Source organism: Lepidothrix coronata, unplaced genomic scaffold (assembly GCF_001604755.1).
Source record: "Lepidothrix coronata isolate B3197 unplaced genomic scaffold, Lepidothrix_coronata-1.0 Scaffold276, whole genome shotgun sequence".
Lineage (NCBI taxonomy): Eukaryota > Metazoa > Chordata > Aves > Passeriformes > Pipridae > Lepidothrix > Lepidothrix coronata.
Window position 1 is genome coordinate 614400 of NW_016690456.1, and position 19482 is coordinate 633881.

Genomic DNA, 19482 nt, shown 5'->3' on the forward strand with positions numbered 1-19482 from the left:
GCATATAAATAAAATTGGTTTGTTACCCATTTGCCAGCATTTTGGCTCAGCTGCAGAAGTGTTGTAACTGCTTTAAAATTGATTAGACAATTTAACTTGAAATTTAACTCTGGATATGGCAGAGAGAGATAAGCCTGTGAGCATAAAACATTCATCTTGCAGTTCTCCAGCTGATCTCGGTAAGGCCGGCGTGTTGTATTTATTCTTTGCCTTTGAAGAAATTTAAAGTCTTGTGCTTCCAGCGTGACCTGTGAGCACATGAGTGCTCTTTGACTTGTTGTTATATGGGTCAAAAATGACTGGGCCTTTTTGCTGGGTTTTTGTTAGAACTGTTCCTGCAGCGCACAGGGATGACATTCCTTGGGGTTTTTTTGGCAGGGGAGATCAGATTTATTTGACTATTAGCTCTTCTATATGTTCCTGCCCAAAAGAGACCTGAAAGCAGCATTTTTCTGCTCCCACAGTGGCTTCCAGTGTTGAAGCCACACGAATGTGCAAAATGAAGTAGCCATTTTAACAGGAAGCTGATCTATTTTAATTTGATATGAAGCTGTTCAGAGCAACATTTCCTATGCTACTCTCAATTTTTTTTTCTGCACTGCGATGCTTCATCAAAGAAAGATCAATTTAGCCTCAGTGAAGTGCTGAGTGACTAACATGAAAGCAGCCAGTTCTAAGGCCTTCTCCACCTATTTTCACATCCAGAACAGCAGTAACTCCCTTTCAGATGGTGTTTTGGAGTGCTTTAGGGCAAGTATGTGCTGGGTTTGAGTAAGTTCAGCTGCTGTTTCTGCTTTTAGTAGACATCCTATTTCCTGATGTTGATCTAATCTTTAAACTGACCCTTGAAGTGGATGTGCTTTCCAGTATGAAAACCAATGCAAAATATTCACCAAAGTACAAGTAGAAAAAAGGCAAGGTACAATATGTTACATCTGTAGTCAGTTGTTGAGCTCCTTGACACATTTCACTTTGCACACACCTGAGGTCTCCAGTTTTAACTAGCAGGTAAATTCTAAGCAGCCTTCTTAGGAGACAGCATTTTTACTTGGTTTTGTTGACAATATTATCACACCCCATTTGAACCCCCACTTTATCAGCAGACAGTAGTATTTTCTCAAACACCTGACTTCCAAATTTAGATACAAGTTATCTTTCCACTATTGAAAATTCTGCCCATTGTTGCTCATTTTTCATATAATAGATAATTGTACATTGCAGTAGTTGTAAAGCTTTTCTAATATTGATAAATTCTTAAAAGTTTTATGTCATATTCCAGTACATCTTAGGACAGAACATGTTCCTAACATTGAAAAGCAGTAGTTTTTGCAGGGCCCAGACTGTGAGTTAGAACTTATGCTTTAGAACAGAATGCTCCTTCAGAAATTCTTGGTGGTCTGAATGCTGCCTGGGTTCCCTGGCTGGTCACTGGCGTGTTTGGTTCCCAGGACCTGTCAGAACTAAGAGAGCAAGAGCTTTTCATGCTCTGTCCTTTTTTAACTCATTCCTGTGCAATGGTACATCAATTACTATTCAAGCCTCACCATTTACCAATATATTGAATCAGTGTCCTCCTTATTAATACTGTATGTGTCATTATCAGCTTCCCTGCCTGTCAACTCAATGGATTTTGACATTCAGGGCTAAACAAATATGTACCAAAATCTATACATGCCTTACAAATGTCACAGATATTCTAAATGGAAGGGAAATGGGAGTATGGTGATCACTGTGAGGTATTTTACTTTCTCATTTCATGTTCTGTTTGTATTTCAAAATCTGTAAAATGATTTTTCCAGCTTTTGAAGAGCTTTAAAGATTTCAGGGAAGTGTTTACTTTGGATTTTGTTCCATCACAAAAAAGGGACAGTTTAGCACTTAGTAATGGAACTGGTTTCTTTTTCTCAGACTTACATTATTGCTAAAAACTACCTGGAGATTTTCTTCTAGACATTTACTTCATTTATAAATTAAAAGCCTTGGGAGTGCAGACATTCAAAGATGCAGAGATTAATTCCAAGTACAGAAAGCAATACCTATTTACAGAAGCAGTTTTGCTCTTTGCCATTGGTGTTCTCCAAAACCTTTTTTCATCTGTGATACTTTTTGGCAGTGGTCATTGCTGCTTTGCACGTGTCTCCTGAAGCTTAAACCACCTTGGCTGTTTGTACCATGGCCAAGGCCCTCGGTATTGGGTGTAGAAGCTCACTTTAAGTTGCACATTAATGTCTTGTGGACATACATGGCTTGAATTTGCTCATTGCATGTCTGTTCAGGTCTTTATTCAGTTTTCAGTGTGCTGGGATCTGAGTCTGTCCAGCTCTCCTGGTCTGAGAACCTCAAAAACTGACTACAGAGCCTCACTCTCGGAAGAGCAATCACATGTGACCTTTTCAGCATCCCTGACAGAGCTTTCAGTCACTTTTCCAATACAAATTGCTTACAAAAGAAAGCAGTGCCATTTTCTTCCTGCTGGCTTTCTGAAACCTCATGTTGGGAAAAGCACTTACCACGTCTTTCCTGTGAAGAGAAAGCTTTCAGTAATGACTGGTATTTCCAAGTGTGTTGCAGCCAGCGCAGCCGTTGAAAATGTCATTGTGTATGGCACAAATAGGGGGGGCATCTTGAGCAAGGCCTTGCACTATCTGACTGAGGTATTAGGTGAAAAAGGAAAAAAAAAACCATAACAATAGGATGTTCGAAGAATAGACAAACCTGTTGGATGTAAATGCTTAAAATGTAACAAAAATAGAAAAGTGGTTTTATTGGTTCTTGAAATTATCAGTAAAATTACATTATTCAGAATACTAGCTGGAGATCTGTGAATTTTGCAGGCTCTGTGATTGAATTTCACATATCTATGAGGAGAATTTTGAACAATCAGGCCAACCTTAATATTCCTGCATTGAGGTGTTGGAATAATTCTTTGACAGCGTATGTTGAGAGGTTGACATGTTCCTAATGTTTTCCAAGTCAGATTTTTTATTTTTATTACTGACCAAACACCTTCTGAGTTCAGTTTTTTGTCAGCTTTTTTACCAGTTATGAAGGAACTATAAATACTATCTTCTTCTATAATTAAATGTGACTATGAATAATTCTGACAATGTGTGCCTCACATCTCTGCATGAGCTTCCCATCTTCCTCATCTGGCCAGAATTTGGGAGCTTTCCCCTCTTTCTTACACACACATTAGTCTTGGGTTTTTCTCCTTTATTTCTATTTGTTCTTACCTATGCTTGATTTTTTTTTTCCTGTTTTTTTACTAATTCTCTTACATCATCATCTAGATTTTATCCTTTTAACCCAGTAATTTTTTCATATTTCTGCCTTTTTTTTTTTTTTTGCTTGTTCACTTTTGACTTGGTCTTATGTAAGTGCAAGAACACCTAATGTTTCTGAGTTTAAATGTTCACAGAATGCTGAACTATAAGGTTGCCTTGGGAACTAAGGGAAGACCTAAATTTAGAACCTGTGATGCTTTTTGGGGTCAATGGTCATTTGTTCATCTACCATATGAATTTAGAAATTAGAAAAAACTTCCCAAGAAAACTGCAGGGTCTCAGCTGGGCAAATGGAAAGAATAAAGACCAGAAAATGAAGTTTTTGTGTATGCCCCTTTTGCTGTGGCTCAATAAATTGATTAATGTTAATTGTTTCATTTCAAAAGTATCAGTGTTTTATATATGTGCATATGTATGTGCACATACCTACACCATCTCTAAACCTTGAAGACACTGGGTTTGCTTTGTGCCTGAAAAATGGTTTGGGATGATGATTTTGATGTGTTTGTTTCACTGACAGATATGGATGGGGCCATTATGTTACCTGGGGACGTTGCTGGCATCTTAACTAAACATTGTAGCTTCAGATATTTTGTATTCTCAGCCTGCAAATGCACATAGTTGTGATGCCAGCCAGCCTATGCAGCCAGTTCACACCTTATTAGTGCTTATTCACCTGAGAAATTTCATCCCTTTCCAATGTTTTCCATCCCTGACATCAAGCCTTGCATAATTGTACCTACTAGTTGGTGCTGAGTAGCACCCATGAGCCTTTGTGAAGGCTGCTCAGAGCTGTGATGTACTGGAACACACAAAACAGTTACCAAATAGGTTCTGAACTGAACAAATCATGCTTGTTTTCTGTGCAGGGAATAAATCACAAGATAGTGGGATTGCAGAGATGGAGGAGCTTCCAGTCCCACACAACATCAAAATAAGTAACATCACGTGTGATTCCTTCAAGATTTCTTGGGACATGGATTCTAAATCCAAGGACCGCATTACTCACTACTTCATCGATCTCAACAAGAAAGAAAACAAGAATTCCAACAAATTCAAACACAAGGTAATTTTCATTCAAAAATCAAGGTGGAAACACTTGATTTCAAACAGTTGAATCTCAGTGTTGTATTAACCTTTCAAAGCCAGGCCATAGGACACAGGCACAGGTGGGTTTTGATTAATCTGATGGACTGTTTTTTCACCTGAAATCCCTTCTCTGTCTCTAGTCTATGTCTGTGTACACAAAAATACATTTATTTCACAGAGAACTGAATGTTACCTTTTCTGTTTCATTTGAAACCAGTTTTGGAACCTGTACAATGTATTGCAAGGCAGACATTTTTACTCCTGACTAGTTCTGTATGATTATTTAAACAGTGTATGTATTCTCTGCCTGTCCTTGTTCAGTGACAGACTCCTGAGAGCAACACATGTCATTTCCACAGAAGAGTCACGAATTCTAAAGCACTTCTAGGAAGGCTTCCAGCAATTTTAGTTTGCAGCATTCAGCACTGTGACCTGAATATTCATCTGGCCTCTTTCCTCCAGCAGGGACATGTTGAAGGCATTGCAAAATCTGTACTTATTAAATCCAGCAAAATTTGCTTTGACCTCAGAACAGTTGAAATGCTAGGGTGTCTAGAGAAACATGGAATGAGATAGAACATTAAACAACACAATCATCTGCAAATTTAAAAATAATGTTGGCAGTATCTCTAAAAGATAAGGTATGCTAAGGCACAAATAACTGTCCAGGCAAATATAAGGGCTGTAATTCTATCAATACTTAAATTATTATTGGTTTCTAAGCCAGAGGAATAACCAGAAAATATTTCCACCAACTTCTCTGAGGCTTTTTATTGTGAGAGTATTTTTCATGTGATTTCTGTTAATAGCAGGTGTATAATTTTCACATCTCCTTATTTGACTTTTTTTTTATTGCAGTTGGAAGTAATATATGCATTAAGTGTAATGAAACATCACTTACTACTGCTTGAAACCGAGAGTTTAACATGTTTGGTCAGGATGTTGCAGCTGCTAGGAACAAGTGTGTGAAGCACTATTGAACCTAATGTTAAAATTAATTTTAACAGCAAATAAAGCAGGGCTATGTTTGTTTTTTTCTTACTACTTTTGAACTGACAGCCTTTGAATTTGAATTCCCATTTTACACTGCAGGAATAAATATACCTTCTAATATAAATGCTTACTAGGATGGATTCTTTTTGATTTCTTTCATTTTATTATTTTACATATTTTTTCATTCATGTGCCAACCAGTGTAAAGTTGTAACATTTATTTTATAGTAGAGCAAGCACTATATGCACTTCAGAATCTTTATCACAGTGATAAGACTAGAGTTAAAATGGAGGGAGGAAAAAAGGATATTGGTATCATAATAAAGATAGGCTGTTAGATTTATTTTGTGTTTCTCAGCAATTCCCTAGCTTTTTACTGTGAAGAAATGTTTAGTCAAAAGAGAGAGGTAATTGGATTTGTGAGAACAGGAGACTAAAGTCTACCAATTCAAATGATGAATAAGTTGGGTGTCTTGTCAGAATTTACTTAAAATTTCTTGCTACTAATTGTGTCAGTGATTTGGTGGAGAATTTTTTGCTTGATTTTTTTTGGTTGTTTTATTCCCAGGCCTGACTGACAGAAATAGAGAGAGCAGACAGGGTGGGCAAGAGAAGGGCACAGAGTGGATACTCCAACAGCTCTGTGCCAGAGCACTTACATGTTTGCTTTCATGCATCTTTAGTACTAAGGAATTTTTAACACACCTTCTAGAATGAACTTCTGTTGATAAACTAAAATGCTTGAATTCAAAATGTGTCACCCAAGTGAGGTTAGAGACAAGCATCCTTCCTCACTCTAAGATTGGCTGTACTTCCCAGCTGCAGCTCAGCTTCAGGGCAGGGAGCTGATCCCTGGCAGCTGCACCACTGGGGCTGAATCCTCACAGAACCCACAGGGAAATAAGTCCCCACCCATCCCTTGACTTGCTAACAAAGTTTTTGTGTGAGGGTGAGGGATACCTCTGCCCCTTCTCCTAGCAGAGCTTTTTAGACAGAAAAGAGTGAGCCCTACTGCTTAGTTGTGAAAAACAGCATTGAGGCTTACTCTTAGGAGTCATCCAGCAGTCAGGCTGTGCAAGGAGATGGCATCTTCAGGGGGAAAATACCCATCATTACTTAGCTTTACAGGTAGGGTAAATCACGGTCTGCAAGTGCCTGTCTCTCTCACAGATGATTAGCCCAGAGGACCAGCTTATTTCTGACTTGAGTAAGTGGCTTGGGATGTAGACTTAACCTGACAGATGCTATACCTCAGCAAAGGCAGCTTTTTGTTTGTTTGTGTACCCAGGAGAGCATCCATGAATGGTTCATCCTTTCAATACTTTTTCTGTTGGCAAATATAAAGTATATTCAGCATACTTAGGGAGCCTATAATTTTATTATTTATAACTACTGTCATCATATCTGTGAAGGAGGAGGTTTCTGTTGGTAATAGTATGCAAGGCTAGAATTGTAATAAGACTTTGTCTTTTCTTAAATTGCAATTTGCATGCCTCCTCTCTTTTTTAAGATATGGAAATATGATTATTCTATGTAATAGGAAAAAGGCTCAAATATTTAGCAAAATTAGGCTTAGAACCTGGGTGTGCTGAGTTCCCACAATGTGTTCTACAAGCAGACCTGGCCGAAGGAAGGAAAACATAACAGGAGAAAGCTGGAAACTGAAAGCTGCCTCTATTCTAAAAAGGAGATGACTCACATACCTCACTGCTTAGTTACTCAGAGCTTCTTAGAAATTATGGCCATCTCTGTACCTTTAGAGTTGCCTGGTGGGTGCGGGTGCTGGAGCTCCCATCTGCCACTCCAGAATCCTGCCTGTCCTTTAGCTGGCACAGCACCTGCTTTGCACTTTGGTGGCTCAGCCAGGAAAGAGGGCTGAGCAGGAGGGAGATGAAAGGAACAAATGGAGAATCCCCAGAGGAATTTCAATGTGAACATTAAAGGCCAGTATAGTGGCCTTAAAAAAAAAAATACAGTGTTTGCTTAGAAAAAGAACAACAGAGAGTTCTGAAAAGCATCACATCTGCCCCTCCTCCCCAGCTGTGCAAGAGATAAATCCCTCATTTTAATTTGGTAGTCTGCCCCTTTTTTCCTTTTTTTTCCCTTTTTTTTTTAGGTAGTCTGCCCCCTTTTTGGTACAGTTAGAAGAGGTTCCCAATGCACAGCAGGAAGGTAAGGCTTTGACACCTGGGAGCAACAAGGCTTTTAATGTTACATGAAAACTGACAAAAATAATGGGGGCAAAAACCACCACTGGGGTGTGATCACAGAGATCTGACCCAGGTGGAAGCTGTTTTTACCGTAACCAAAAAAAAAGATGACAGGAAGACTAATGATGTTGACTGTAGCATCTGCCGACTACATTAGCAGTAGCAAATTCAGTCCAGCGGGATGCCTTTGCAATATAGTTTCAGGGGGGTAGCTTTAAATGTCATTTGGGGTTTCTTTTTATTTTTCCCTTGTAATTTTTTTCCATCCTTTATATATTATTTATTGTAGAGTGCACAACTGTCTCCTTTATAGATAAAGTTTTCTCCCAACTGTTATTTCATTTAAATGAGAATAATCAAAAAAGAAATCATGACAAGAAAATATTACCCTTGATTATCACTCACTCACATTTAACTTCTTCCACTATCACAAGCTGCTAATTTTACAGTTTCTTAATACAGACACTGAAGAATACTTTTTGCTGATGGGAAAACAATAGGAAAAATATATTTTTCTGTAATAGAAGACAAAAAGGAAAAACAAATTCAGGTCTTGCTTACAGATCATGAACAGAAAATATCTCTTTTCTAATTCCTTTTTTCCCTAAGGGACTGTTATGCTAGTATTTGTACGTAGATGTGTATGGACTAGTATTTATAGATGGACAGTTATGGATTTTATTTAAAATGCTCACTTCTCACAGGGCAGCCATCTTACTCTTCTGTTATTACTGATAAATATTCAGTAATAGATAACCTCTCATTCTATCACAGCTCCTCAGCTACACGGTGCAGAGAATCAACTGCATCATGAGTCCTTTCACCCACAGCTGTACCATAAACTGTCCACTTCTTCAACTCTTTCTTTCCCATGGTGTTCTGTACTGCAGTCTTTGGTACTGTAGAAATTAAGTATTTCAACTACAACAAGCAGTTACTCTCCTTTGTTGCACCATGGTGCTGTGATACCCTGGAAGAGCAAAACAGAGGATCTGAAACAGTGGTGGGGTGGGAAGCAAGAGGCTCAGTGACAGGCACAAGCTCTCTGCTTGACTTGTTCTGGCCATTCCTGTAAATAAGGATATTTTGATATATGTACACTTGACATAGTTACTCTTCAACATGTTTAATTTTCTCTGTTGAAGTTTGGTTTGGAAGATACCAACAGCAGAGTAGGTGGACTGATTGATGCAGGAATTTTGTTTGATTACACTGACTGAAAGAAAACAATGGAAATGAAAGCACAAAAAGCTCCTAAATTAAGATACCCTCGTGCTCAGTAGCATGTCTTTGTTTGCATACTTAAACCCAAAGGGCTCTAGTCTGAATTACATATTTGGGCTATATATAATAGTATTAGTCTGTAGTCATGTGGAACGGATAATAAACTCATACGTGCAAGATATCACCGTGTCTCTTAGCACACACCTTACCCCACTGTCCCCAGCCACCAACAAACTGAGAAGTGATTCAGGTTTGCAGAGAAGAGCCAGGGGTTGGGGATTTGCGACAGCAACGAAGGAAAGGGTGGTGGATTGGTTTGGTTGTGCTGCTGACTTGTGTGTTGTTTTGTCCTTTCGTTTCCATCAGGATGTACCCACTAAATTGGTGGCCAAAGCCGTTCCTTTGCCTATGACAGTGCGTGGGCACTGGTTCCTGAGCCCCAGGACAGAGTACACCGTGGCAGTGCAGACAGCATCCAAGCAGGTGGACGGCGACTACGTCGTCTCCGAGTGGAGTGAAATCATCGAGTTTTGCACAGCAGGTGATACTGCTGAGGAAACGCTCCACAGGATGAGTGCAATTAGTGCTGGCTCTGCTGCCAGAGGGGGTTGGCCATCTAGCAGTGCTGCCTAGGCTGGGAGAGTTTCATAGTCACACCTGGAAACCGGAATTCTAACTTTAGGCTTTGCATGTGCTGAGGTTTGGTGTGTTAATCAACTGACAGCAGCCAGAGAGGGCAGTTCTCAGCTCCTCTGCGGTCCCAAATACAGAGAAACACAGGAAATCCTGAGGCTTGCAAAGTCCTTGTGGGGGAAAGAGTGGGGAGAATCACACATGCATGTTCCTGCCATTTCTTTGTTGCCACCATTGGAAACTGGGGACATAATGTGATGTATATGTTACCAAGACTCTGTTCCCAGTTTTAAGTCTGCATGTCCGTGTAGATTTTGGTGAGTGTTGTGGTTTTTCCTGTCCCCTGCACTAGCAGTTTGTCTTTTCTTTGCAGATTATTCAAAAGTTCACCTAACACAGCTATTGGAAAAGGCTGAAGTGATTGCAGGCCGTATGCTCAAACTGTCTGTTTTTTATCGGAATCAGCACAAAGAATACTTTGATTATATCAGGTAAGAAAGCAAACATATGCAAAAATCGTTTGGAAAATTAAGGGAGTAATGAAAATAAGTAAATAGAGACAGCTGTGCTACAGCTAGAGCAGGATGTCTGTGTGCTTTATAGCCCATTCAGAAGGCAGCAAAGAATAAAATATAACTAGCTCGTTTCTTCCACCTTGCTTAATTCAGCACTTCCATTAGGCAATAAAAGTCTTGTGTTTTGTGGCAGAAACTGGGGTACTCACAGGGTGTGCAGCCTGATTAAAGTGTCTGTTATCATAACAGAGTGTTTAGCAGCCAAATATTTCTACTGTACTAAGAAATTAAGAGTGAGAGTAGGAGTGTACTGCTGTGTGCATAGGCATTTGCCTGCGTATAAGAGTTCCATCTCAAATATTTGCTCTCCATGTAGAACCATCACGTTTCCATCCCCTAATGTGGTAAATATGGGCTCTGCAATCTGTGTGTTAACTTATAGATCATATGTAGAGGGAGAGGGGATGATGTTTAAACAGTTATAGACACCATGCCTCAGCTGGAATGAATAAATGGGATAGCTGGAGGTAGGTTCCCTATTCCTGCTGGAGAACCCAGTGTGCCCTCGCACACAAGAGGAAAGCAGAGTTTTTGATAGAAGGAGTCAAAGCTCATGTGCTGACTGAGCAGGACCAGCCACCACACAGGGTAACCTTCCACCCTTAGAAGAACATGGATGAGAGGTAAGCAGTGTCAGAAGGGTGGCAGCACTGACTGTGCTTCTTTAATATGCACTGGGAGATGGGGCTCCTGCTGTGCCACATAGTTCTGTTTTATGTGTCACACCAGTACCTGTCTAGAATGGAAAGTTTTTTAAATCTGGTGAAGAAAAAAAATTACTCCAGGCAATCCAGCTTCAAAGAACATATTCCACCACCCTTGGAAACATTCCTGTCTTGAAGTCATGTGTCTCTGATTGATTCCAAGAGTGTATTGTATATTCCAGAGCATGGGCTTGCTCTTCCCCTTCTGTGTTTTGGAAGGATTATTTTATTGCACATAACGACAAAGCTGCAAAAGTCAGTGGAGGTAGGAAATGACTTGTGATTGCTGAGGCTCTTTGAGGACCTTGTGAAGCTCAGCTGCCATCCTGGACTAGATACCACAGAAGGGAAATGCCTGTGGGGGTTCCGATTCTTATGTCGCTTTGTTTTCAGCAATGTAATCGTAGTGCATCTGCCTTTGTGTTTATTAGTGTTGAAAATTGCCACTGAGGTGCATTTATAGCTGTGGGTTTGGCCTTGTTCTGCCAAATGTGACTCCAACTGATTGCACTGTATCTTTTCCCCTCCCTCCTGTTAAGTTCTTTCTTGCTTCTACACAAATAGAGACGAGTTGGACTCAATGATCCTTGTGGGTCCCTTCCAACTCAGCATACTCTGTGATTCTGTGAGTTTGTTTTCCCTCAGTTAGTGAGTTAAAGACAAAAACCTGTGTTTTATGAGGCTAGAGAGAAGCTGCACCACCTGTAACTGGCTGATGGTTGCCTTTTTTTGGTCAGAAATAACCTAAAATGGTCACAAGGGCTGGTCCTTCCACCAAACACCCTTCTGCATGTTATGTTAATAACCAACCACATGCTCCCTTTTAGGGAATATTCCTTGTGCCTGCCAGTGGCCTCTGTGGTGTCATGACTAGCAGACAAGCTTGGAAAAGCTCTGGTAGCATTGGCAGACAAGCAACTGGTCACGGAGCTAAAGCAGCGGCCCCTAAATGGAGGGTCTGCAGTGTGAGCTCATAAGTGGTGTTCATGTCTCTGCTGTTTACCTCGCCTGGGAGCAGCACTAAGCAGCTCAGATCCCCTGAAAGGGCGACCTATAATTAGCCTAATTGGCCACTGGATGTCAGTATCTTGCCACAGAAATGGAACTGACTCTCACTGAGTGCCGTCTGACTTTTCAGGTTGTAGATGTTTCAGGGGGTTATCCAAGCTGATTCAAGTTTTTAGGTTTTGGGTTTGTTTTTTTTTCTCCATAGTAATAACTTCATAAAATACTAATTATACCTTCCCAACCCAATCAATGTCTTGTGAAATATGGCTTGAGACAATAACTAAGTAGTGTTTGAATGGCCCAGAAAACTGTTGGAACTTCTCTTAGAGTCAAATGTGCTGGTGAGAAGTTAGAAACAAGGAAAAAAACCCCACAGTTGGAGACATTACTGAGCTGATTTAGAGCTGGTCTGTAGGTATACACTGAATTTTTTTGCTTTGATTGCTACCTCCCATATTAACCAAGTAAAACCTTCTCCCATGCAGCACCATTTTACCTGGACCTTTTGCAAGTCAAAAGCAGAGAGAGACAACAGTATTTCTTGGTTAGTTTTCCCTCTCCTAAAAAAAAAAAAAAAAAGGAACAAAGGAAAAGAGAAAAAGAAAAAAAAAAGTAAAAGCAAAGCAAGAGGGGGATATAGGACTCTCCAGTCCCACAGATTCATGTATTTTTAATCTATAATCTTCAGTGAGCATAAAGGCAATTTTCTAAGGGTGCATAGCAGATATGTTTTGCAGGACTTACAAAAGGGGATATTTCCCTTTCAGGCATCACATGGTTGCAGGTGCAGAGAGAGTCAAAGTTATCACTGGGGCACTTCCAGACAGGTGTGAGACACAAGTTCTGGGGAATGTCCTGCTATACAAAACATCTCAGGTGCTAAGGAGGATTAGATGAGGTGTTTTGGAGTGTTCTCTGAAGTTTAGCAGCCTCATGCTGCTGAGTGCAATTTGAGATTTGGAGAATTAAAAACTCACTTGTACATTGTACGTTTTCACTGGGATGAAATTGAGCTCAGCTTGCAAAAAAAAAAAAAAAGTTGTTCTTACAGTTTTTTCCCCTTAGGACTAGTGACTGCAGGAGCTGGATACCAACCAAAATGGAAACTAACCAAATTGCCTCTGTGCCCAGCTCTGCTCTGATTGAAGTCAGCAGTAGACAAATTAGACTGGAAATTATCATTTGGGGGAAAATAGACTATGGCAGACAGTACATTCCTTCCCATAACCTCTCTGAAAAGCATCTTTCAGAAATAACTTTCATTGGCAGTTTTCTACATGAACTATATACTGCCTATGCTAAAAATACACATTAACAAACAGTATATTCAGCATATGGTGACTGACTTGCAATACTCAACATGTGTTTATTGTTAGAATTGTAGTGGAAGACTGAACAAATGAGCTAATTAAAGATATCGGTGGTTTGGGGGCTTTTTGTGTGTGCTGTTTTTTGCCTGCATGTAACATCCACAGAGCTGACAGAAAAGCCAGGCTGGAAAAGCAGATTTCCCCCCTAGAGCAGGAGTTACTGTAGCTCTTCCCAAGTCTGATGTCACTTGATTTTCTTGGTCCTAAGATCATGACACTAACCTCGTTTTCAGTTTAACAGTTTTCCTTTGTGTCCCTTCAGTACTTGTTTCCAAACAGCATGATGTCCTAACTTTCCACTTTTTCTTTACCATGTGTTACAAAATAAACAATACCAGTCATTCATTTGTAGAGAGCATCACGGGAATGCTATGCAGCCCTCTGTTAAGGATAACAGTGGCAGCCACGGCTCTCCGATCAGCGGGAAGCTGGAAGGCATCTTCTTTAGCTGCAACACTGAGTTTAACACTGGGAAGCCGCCACAAGATTCCCCGTACGGAAGATACAGGTATGAGATTGCAGCTGAAAAACTCTTCAACCCAAATACTAACTTGTACTTTGGAGACTTCTACTGCATGTACACAGCCTACCACTACGTCATCCTCGTGATCGCCCCCGTGGGGTCACCGGGAGATGAGTTCTGTAAGCAGCGCCTTCCTCAGCTAAATATAAAAGATAATAAATTTCTGACCTGTGACGAAGAAGACGGTGTCATGGTTTACCATCACGCCCAGGATGTTATTTTGGAAGTAATTTACACCGATCCTGTGGATCTGTCCCTCGGCACAGTTGCGGAAATTACCGGTCACCAACTAATGAGCTTGTCTACCGCAAACGCAAAGAAAGATCCCAGCTGCAAGACCTGCAATATCAGTGTTGGACGTTAAAACTTCCCTCGTTCCTTAGGAGCCTTCCAACCTCTGTTGCCCATGTCCATAGTCAGACGTTTCTGTCGGAAGCATGCACATGCTGCTCTCACCAAAAGCAAACACGAGTCTTCAAAATCTCCAATAGCGTTCTTAGTATTTCTTCTCTCCCTCTTTCCCTTCTGTTGCCCCGATGCTTTAAATGATTAGAAGCCCTGGGTTTCTTTCTGGCAACCATTTATCCCTAGATGCTGCAAAAATTGTTTTCTGTTTCTTGCCAAACATAACAAAATCCTATATAAACTGCTTTAGCAAAATAAAAATAACGGCTTATAAATGGTGTTTAAATATGCATTCATTTTAACTACTGAACAAGTACTGGGATAACTCTGAACAGCATGAAAGGTTGTAATTGCAGCATGATTTGAATTTCAGAGCCTAGAGATGTCAGCACTTCCAATGTGTTGTTTGACAGTGTTATTTATGTTATTTATATTAGCTAACTGAAAACAGAAACTGTGTCTTGACATAATAAATATAATAGAAAAATATTTTATTTGTACTGTTGTATAAAATATTATACAATCATATAGAATATATAGATTACATTTTAATATCAATTGTATACATATATCATTAAATCATTTTCCCTTATCAAAGATGTAGTTTGTAAACTTCAAATAGCTCTGTATCTGTTCCTGTTGCTCTAGATGACTTCAATTAAAACAGATTTATGAAGACCATTTCTGATTCATAAAAGTTAAGTTATAAATTATTAAGTCAGTACACTGAAACAACCAACCGTCTGCGAAATAAAAAATTCCTTTTTTAGTGTTCATATTTTTTCCTCCAAACTACTTGAAGATGTGTCCATCTTCAAAATCATGCCATTACACGCAAGATAAGTACAAACGTGGTTGGTAGATAATAGGCTTTATAAAATCAAAATCTTCTTACCAAGATAGAAAACAGATTGCTTATACTATGTGGTCAATACAAAATGACAGTTAAAGCAAAACACTAAACATGATTCAACTTACTCAAGTCCCTTTTTCTCTCTTTAATTAATTCTTCCCTCCTTTATGTCTGGGCTAGGTATTTCCCAGAATCCCCCTGCTTTTCATTTCTAATACAAAACCTGCTGATAATCCTTCTGTTAACAGTCCACTTTTCACACCAATGCTCTATCACAAAGAGTGACAAATTCTTCTTAATAATACAAAGTGTGGTGCTCTGAAAGTTAAGAAATATGCATAATTCCAATGGAAAAATAACTTTTTATAATCTTATTTTCAGTAAACAAGAAGTCTAGCAGTCCTCATCAGATAACTGTGACACTCACTTACATACCATGTACTTTACCTATCCAAAATATCTTAGCATAATGCAATAATCTAGTCCTGTTTTAATATATATATATATATGTGGCAATTTATAACACAAGAAGTACTTCAACATTTTACAAAGTGCATGCGTCTAAACGAGCTTTGGTAGTCAGAAAAGCGAATGTTATAGCATCAGGCAAAACAAAGTGCAAAGTTTCGTACAGAAATCAAAATTAGCATGTAGTTAGTTGATCTATTTATTAAGTTCTGTGAGCCAGGTCCTGTGAACTAGTGAAAAGGACAGCAGCCGGTACATTTGGTCTCTCTCTTCCCAGTAACCTCTATTTTTTTCTCTTATCTCTAAAAAACCAATAGTTCCATTTGGCCATCATGTTCTGTCCTTTTTTTTTTTTGCATAAGCAGCATCACTGTGCTCTACTCCCTGGCACTGGTTTTTTTCTATGCACCTTTTTTTGAAGCTACTGGAATTGAATGCCAACTCTGTCTTGAAAGCCAGAGTACGTCTGGAGTTTTCCCTTAATTTGTTTTAATTCATTTCCTTTAATCAGCACATTGAGAGCCGTCATTAATAGTTAATTCTAGTGCATGTTAATTCTGGAAACAAACGTAGTACATTATCATGTACTAAGATGTACTAAAAACCTGGAGAGCATTTCCTCACACTTTTAGAGCAGGTCAAACTGAGGAGCTACAACACTTCAGTGTCCTTTTCATTTCTTAATATTCTCACAGTGCACTTCAAGGCTTTTTCAAAAGGAAAAATATATACTATAGTCCACTCACCTGTGCTTAATATTCTTGCATATTGCTGTCCTCTCTCATCCCAGCTATTATAATTGGTAAAGTGCATCAAAAATCTCAGTGTGTCAAGTAATTGTGCAGCAGACCAAGACCTGTAAAATTACTTTATCTTTTTCATTACTTGTTTTTTTTTGCTAGAGAACAATATCACAGCATTGCATTCACTTCAAATCGTTTTGGAAATATCATGCTTACTGATGAGAACCTCCAGGAGCCTGATTTTGGCTTTTGTGTGCTTGTATTCGGAGTATTCCTCGGCCATTGGCACCCGATCTTCTTTTTGAGGACTCCTATGAAAAGCAGATAACAGTGCCATCACTTTTATGAGTAAGAGGAGAAAATGTCTTTAAAATTAATTCTGCAACAACTAATGAGAATTGGATTTTTTTTTTTTTTACTAACTGTAAACGACTAAAGATAATTTGACAGGACCAAAAAGCTCTAATAGGCAGAAATTAAATAGTATTATTTAAAATAATGAATTTTCATATGGCAGAAGATTTTCTTTCTTGACAACTGTACAAGCATAATCACTTGATTCTCACATGTGCAGAGAAGTTACAACATAGTGCTTTGAAAACTGTTACCAGTTACCACTGCCCATAACCTCCACAGTTTTCAAGAAAAAGGTTTGCTAAATGGAGGAGGAAAAGCAAAGAGTGAAAAGTACCTGGTATTTAATTATGGGTGAAAGAAACAGTGGCTTCTGTTTTTAAAACCTGGCCTTTTAAAAATGGCCCAACTGCCAAGTGTAATTCCTGCAGATTGACACCCTCACAAAGAGTCTTTTAGCAGCTTCCCTTCAGCTCAGGGAGGATCCTGTGCTGAGATGGGGGTTATACCAATTGCAAGTGTGACCTGGAAAATCCCCAGCCCCAAGCCATCCTCAGGGATGACCATATCCTGCAGGAACTAAGTAGGGAGATAGATGGACACCTCCACGGTATTTTCCAGTCCCCAGCTGCAGCCTCTTTGTCCTGCTCAGCCCCGAGTGCCCACCCTGGCAGAAACAAACACCCCTGCAGAGGACCCAGAGGGAACAGGAGAGGGCTTTTGCTGAGCTGGTGAGTTACCTTCCTGTCTGTTTGTAGAATTGCTCCTCAAACTCTCTCAGAGCTTTGCGAAGCCTTTTCTTATCAGCTCTCGTTTCTCTGAGATGTTCGAGCAGAACGGGCCTGTAAGACAGAGACAAGAACATGGGACCCCCTCATGCTGGGAAGTGTCAAAACCGTGGCTTTGGGTAACAGAGCCCCATGGGCTGGGCCATGGCAGGCACTGAGCTCAGTGCCCGAGACGTTCCACCACACCCCTCCAACGATACACGGCTGTGCTCCTCCCCTTCTACTGGTACTCTCACCCTTCTAGTAAAGTGAAGGCAGACACTCTGTGGTCAACATGGGAGGAAAAGCATTCAGAACTGAGTCTTGCTAGTGGCCTTAATTCTCTGTGGAATTAATGGAGTTGACACAGCTCAGCATCGCACAGGAGGAAATGCTTTGCATCTCTTTTAACTGAATTAAAATCAACATCCAAGCCCTGCTCATGTTTGCAGCTGTTACCAATCATTACTGTGATGCAGTGGAAATGCCAGTGGTTCCCAGAAGCATCGTTTTTGGAGGCCATGTTTTAGCTAGTGTTCAGAGAATAAGGTTTTTAAGCAGAGAAAGAACTCTGTGATGGCATTTGCACCTGGTAATTATTGGGGTTTTGCATAACAACAAAATCCACAGAAATATCTTCCCAGCATTTGTGAGCAAACTATTGCACACAGAGTTCATTTACATAGAAATCTAAGTAATTTTTATTTATTCTCAATTTTGGTAAAGCCTAGTTAGCTTCCTTTATGCATCTAAGAACTCCCAATCAAAACACAAGAAAAAGATACCATCCCCTAAGCTATGAGAACATATCTGTTCCTGGAAGGCATAGTCCTCAACAAGTTTCTTGACGGAGTGATAACAGCATATGGGCATCTTGAGATTTGTTGTCTCATGCAATCTGAAATTCTTAACTACAAATCATAAGGAGGGCTTTATTTTGGTTTTGCAATGGAGGGTGGTGGTAAGTTTTCAGAGCAGTCAGGCACTAATAACTAGGCTTAGGCAAGGCATAAATTGATTTTACATGCATTCAGTGGCCTCCCATGTGACCAGTTGCTGTATGACCTTTCATGCAGCTCCCCTGTTGCTGTCTGGATGCCTGAGGTCACTGGCATTTTTATGTCACTCACACAGTCAGTCCCAATACACACACAGAGAAGCAGACTATTGTCCAGTTTTATGACAACTTTGTAAGAACATAAGTAGTTAGATAGCTACAAATTTTGCAGCAGTTAAAGGTAGGTCTGCATATCTCTATGATGCCATCATGTCGTATCTACCACGCTGTCTTTATTTCTCTTATCTGCTTACTTTCCTTTACCTTGCTCTTCCTGGACTTGGCACAAAGTTGTTTGAATAAATAGCTCAAACCACAGGTATGCTGCCCAAACAACAAATCTGCTCTGCCTCTTCTCTCACATAAGAAAATGCTGAATCACTCCTTTGGTGTAGAATATCCCTGTGTAACAGGTATGGCTCATGTTTCATTTACAAAGTCTACATGAAACATTTTAAAAATACAAGGGAAAAACGTGGGAACTTACATTGTTGCCTCGTGTAAATTGGACATAGACAAGGCTGTTTGCCTGTAAACTTTCTTTTCATCCAGAGGTGAGGCATGTGCAGGCTCACTCTCCTCCTGAGAGTAACACAGGTGCTCTTCAACCGGGAAGCAAGACATTGGACCAGATGACAACTCATGGCTGCTTTGAGAATGGTCTTCATCTGAGTCTTCCTCCTCCTGCTTGTGAAATGTGAGGCATTATTTAATTAATTGTTTAAATTGGAACACTCACAGTTCATAGGATGACAACAAAAAGAATTAGGATCTAACTTCCTGGATGTATTCCTTGCAATAGGTTACACACATTGAAAGCTTTACCCAGGTAAATCTTGGTAATCTTTATCGAGATTGTTCATGAAAGCACTCGTGGGGTCACTGGGTAACTGAGTATTGCCTACCATGAGTATAAAGGACAGAAGCTGGCCCTGCTTCTGAGTATCCCCATCCAGCAATTTATTTCTGTTTGCTCTAAAGCCCTTCTATGTAGCAAAGATGTAACTAACATTCTGTATTTATTTCAGCAGTACAGTCTGGCTGGAACTTGTACTCCTCTTATATACCATCTACTGTGTGCATTGTGTCCAGAAATTCTGACTGTAACAAGGGTTGTAAGGAGAGATTCCACAGTTTTATAGCTACAAACTTTAACTACCAAAATAGGTGATTACTGCTGTCTTCCTTACATTCCTCCATCCTCAGAAGAAAAGCTGAGCTAT

General features: G+C 39.8%; 2 protein-coding genes across 10 annotated transcripts in view; one reads left to right on the forward strand and one right to left on the reverse strand.

Annotated features, from left to right (window-relative positions):
• Nucleotides 1-14698, forward strand: part of PHYHIPL (phytanoyl-CoA 2-hydroxylase interacting protein like) — a 132153-nt gene extending 117455 nt beyond the window's left edge. For 4 of the 5 annotated variants that reach the window (XM_017836363.1, XM_017836362.1, XM_017836359.1 and 1 more), the window contains exons 2-5: nt 4154-4350; nt 9166-9340; nt 9806-9923; nt 13442-14695. In XM_017836363.1, coding sequence (XP_017691852.1) covers nt 4186-4350; nt 9166-9340; nt 9806-9923; nt 13442-13976 — 993 coding nt within the window. In that variant the 5' untranslated portion in view covers nt 4154-4185 and the 3' untranslated portion in view covers nt 13977-14695. Of the gene's footprint in view, nt 1-4153; nt 4351-9165; nt 9341-9805; nt 9924-13441 lie in introns of all 5 variants that reach the window. The other variant, XM_017836360.1, reaches the window with a different exon arrangement.
• A 314-nt stretch (nt 14699-15012) lies between these two features.
• The window catches only part of FAM13C (family with sequence similarity 13 member C), a 49901-nt gene continuing 45431 nt past the window's right edge, over nt 15013-19482 (reverse strand). For 3 of the 5 annotated variants that reach the window (XM_017836356.1, XM_017836357.1, XM_017836353.1), the window contains 3 exons: nt 18747-18946; nt 17176-17277; nt 15013-16392 (listed from right to left, as the gene is read on the reverse strand). In XM_017836356.1, coding sequence (XP_017691845.1) covers nt 16269-16392; nt 17176-17277; nt 18747-18946 — 426 coding nt within the window. In that variant the 3' untranslated portion in view covers nt 15013-16268. The remainder of the gene's footprint in view (nt 16393-17175; nt 17278-18746; nt 18947-19482) is intronic. The other 2 variants (XM_017836358.1, XM_017836354.1) reach the window with 1 other exon arrangement.